This window comes from Thermoascus crustaceus, assembly GCF_041956765.1.
Source record: "Thermoascus crustaceus strain CBS 181.67 unplaced genomic scaffold VTN00scaffold_1, whole genome shotgun sequence".
Taxonomy (NCBI): Eukaryota; Fungi; Ascomycota; class Eurotiomycetes; order Eurotiales; family Thermoascaceae; genus Thermoascus; species Thermoascus crustaceus.
Genome location: NW_027192527.1, coordinates 2376574 through 2378670, shown reverse-complemented (window position 1 = coordinate 2378670; position 2097 = coordinate 2376574). Strand labels below are relative to the sequence as shown.

Sequence of the window (2097 nt, the reverse complement as noted above, 5' to 3'; positions counted from 1 at the left end):
TGCTCGCGTACGGCGGAGCTCAGCTCGATTTATGAAACCCTCTTCCCGAGCTCTCTGTGAAGTGCTGCAGGGTTCAACGCGCTAGGTAACAAAGCTCCTAGCGCGCAGGAAGCAGAAGAATTCAGATGCTCCGTCCGCGTGGTAACTGGAGCTATGAATTTCTTGCACCCTTGGCAGCAAACAGTAGAATAGATCGGCTGGTTCTTGACGCGTCCAAGACGATCGCAAGGTGTTGAAACGACGTATTTTAAAAGCCAGCTTTCTGGGAATAGGAAATCCTCGTAAGGCTTAACTGGCAAAGAGAGGTCTCTCCAATGTGCTTTTGCTGTTCTGCGTAATTGCGTTTTAGGGGACCCGACAGGGAGTGTAGTACATCGGCAGGTCGCTCCCCGAGCCCCAGCAGAGAGGAAAGCTCGGTTAGGCGGTTCTTGTATCAAGCAATGACCATGTCCACACGCTGCGGTTCCGCACGAGAGAACGCAGTTCGCCATCAGAGTTACCCACCATGCCAGAAATGGGTGAAGAGCTATGTCCACTGTTGACCAGTTAGCTAGCTGTTAGCTTCGCTTTTTTGACTGCGGCTATTTGGAGTTGCCGCTGATCACCTTCATATTTACTGACCCATTGTCCTTGTTGAGGTTAACTCACAGCCATGCCAACACATTCGACTGCAGCTTTCTTTTAGCTCTTTCTTTTCGAGCTTGGAGGTGAGCAGGTAGGTGGCTGGGAGGGAATTATCCTAAGGACAGTATGGAAAGCGTAACGCGCCTAACACATGTGATATAGGAGTGTGCTAAGCTGCTATCGACGGGAGCACCGACCGGTCTAACGGTCCTCTTCCAGGAACCCTTGACCGCAAAGAGCTCCGATGGAGCTGTGCCCCAGCTCATTGGTTTCCAGGTCATAATCCCTGCCTCATGCGTCAACGATCATGTGCTATCACGCGACGCCATGGCACATTTTCGTTCGACTACTGGCGGCTTTCTTGATCCGTAGATAGAGTGGACCTGGCACGCCATTCTGGAAGTAAAGACACAGCTGGGACGTTAATTCCACCAGCTAGAACTAGGTAGGTGAGTTAGCTGATATGTAGAATAGTTCGTCCAGAAGGCATGATAGGACTGGTGGAAAGAAAAGCCCGATTTTCCATATTGAAGATACTGTATGTACCTAATGGAGCATAGAGGGCACTGTACACTAAGCTCTTACTGCGTACACACCATGTACTCTGTACTGGCGGTGGACCAGAAAAGTGTCGGGCCGCAGGTCGAATGGGTCATTGGGTCTGAGCTTGCTGGGACTGTTGTCCGCAGGACATAGTGAGAGGCGGAGTGGAGCGTGGAACCACCTGCCGATGCGATGATCGGCCTCCGGGGGACTGACAAAGCCTATTGTAGACGGAGCAGGAGGAGAAACGCGTCTTGACGGTTGCTGCATCGAGAGACTCGGACGAGACGGTCCAGCGTGGCGTCTGGATGTCCACCTGCCCGAGTCCGCGCGCGGCCTAGGTGCTAGGGCGTGCGCGATGCCCGCTAGTCGCTGTTAGGTACTCCCAGGTATCCGGTACTTGGGCTTCCACGGTCTGACGCTGGTCGCGGACGTCCCTGCGGCCTGTGTCTACCGTCTGCGCGCCTGCCACTGTGCTCACGGCTCTCTTGAGCTGTCCTGACGATGATCTGCGCAGCCAGCCAGCCCAGCCATCTAATCCACCGCCTGGATATTCGTCTTCAAAGGACTGTCCGTACTGCCACTCTGTACTACACAGACTCTGTACACTGTCTTGACCTCTTAAGTCGTGTCTTCATGCGTACACAATACTCCTCCAAAGCTTGTCTCGCAGTTGATCATCTACCACGAGTATCTGGATCCTCATTGCACTCGAGCCTCTTCTCCATTTACTTGCCTCATGATTTGCCGCAGCATGAACTTCCAGCTATGTAGGTACGCAGTACTGTATGTGTTTAATAATTGATGAGGAGTCACCATATACTTGCATGCTACCTGGTTGTACTGTACTGACTCCTGTTGTCGCCCCCTGGCCCCCAATTCGGATACCCAATGCTGCCTACGACCCTACGCAGTACTCGTACAGATGTC

At 52.9% G+C, this 2097-nt stretch overlaps 1 protein-coding gene across 1 annotated transcript; it reads right to left on the bottom strand.

Moving 5' to 3' along the window:
- Positions 1–1504: 1504 nt before the first annotated feature.
- VTN00DRAFT_845 (uncharacterized protein) lies at positions 1505–1873 on the bottom strand (the record flags this gene model as incomplete). The annotated part of the gene is made up of 2 exons (XM_069435305.1): positions 1505–1757; positions 1812–1873. 2 exons carry the CDS (start codon positions 1871–1873, stop codon positions 1505–1507), a joined length of 315 nt encoding a protein of 104 aa, XP_069291552.1.
- Between the last annotated feature and the right edge of the window lie 224 nt (positions 1874–2097).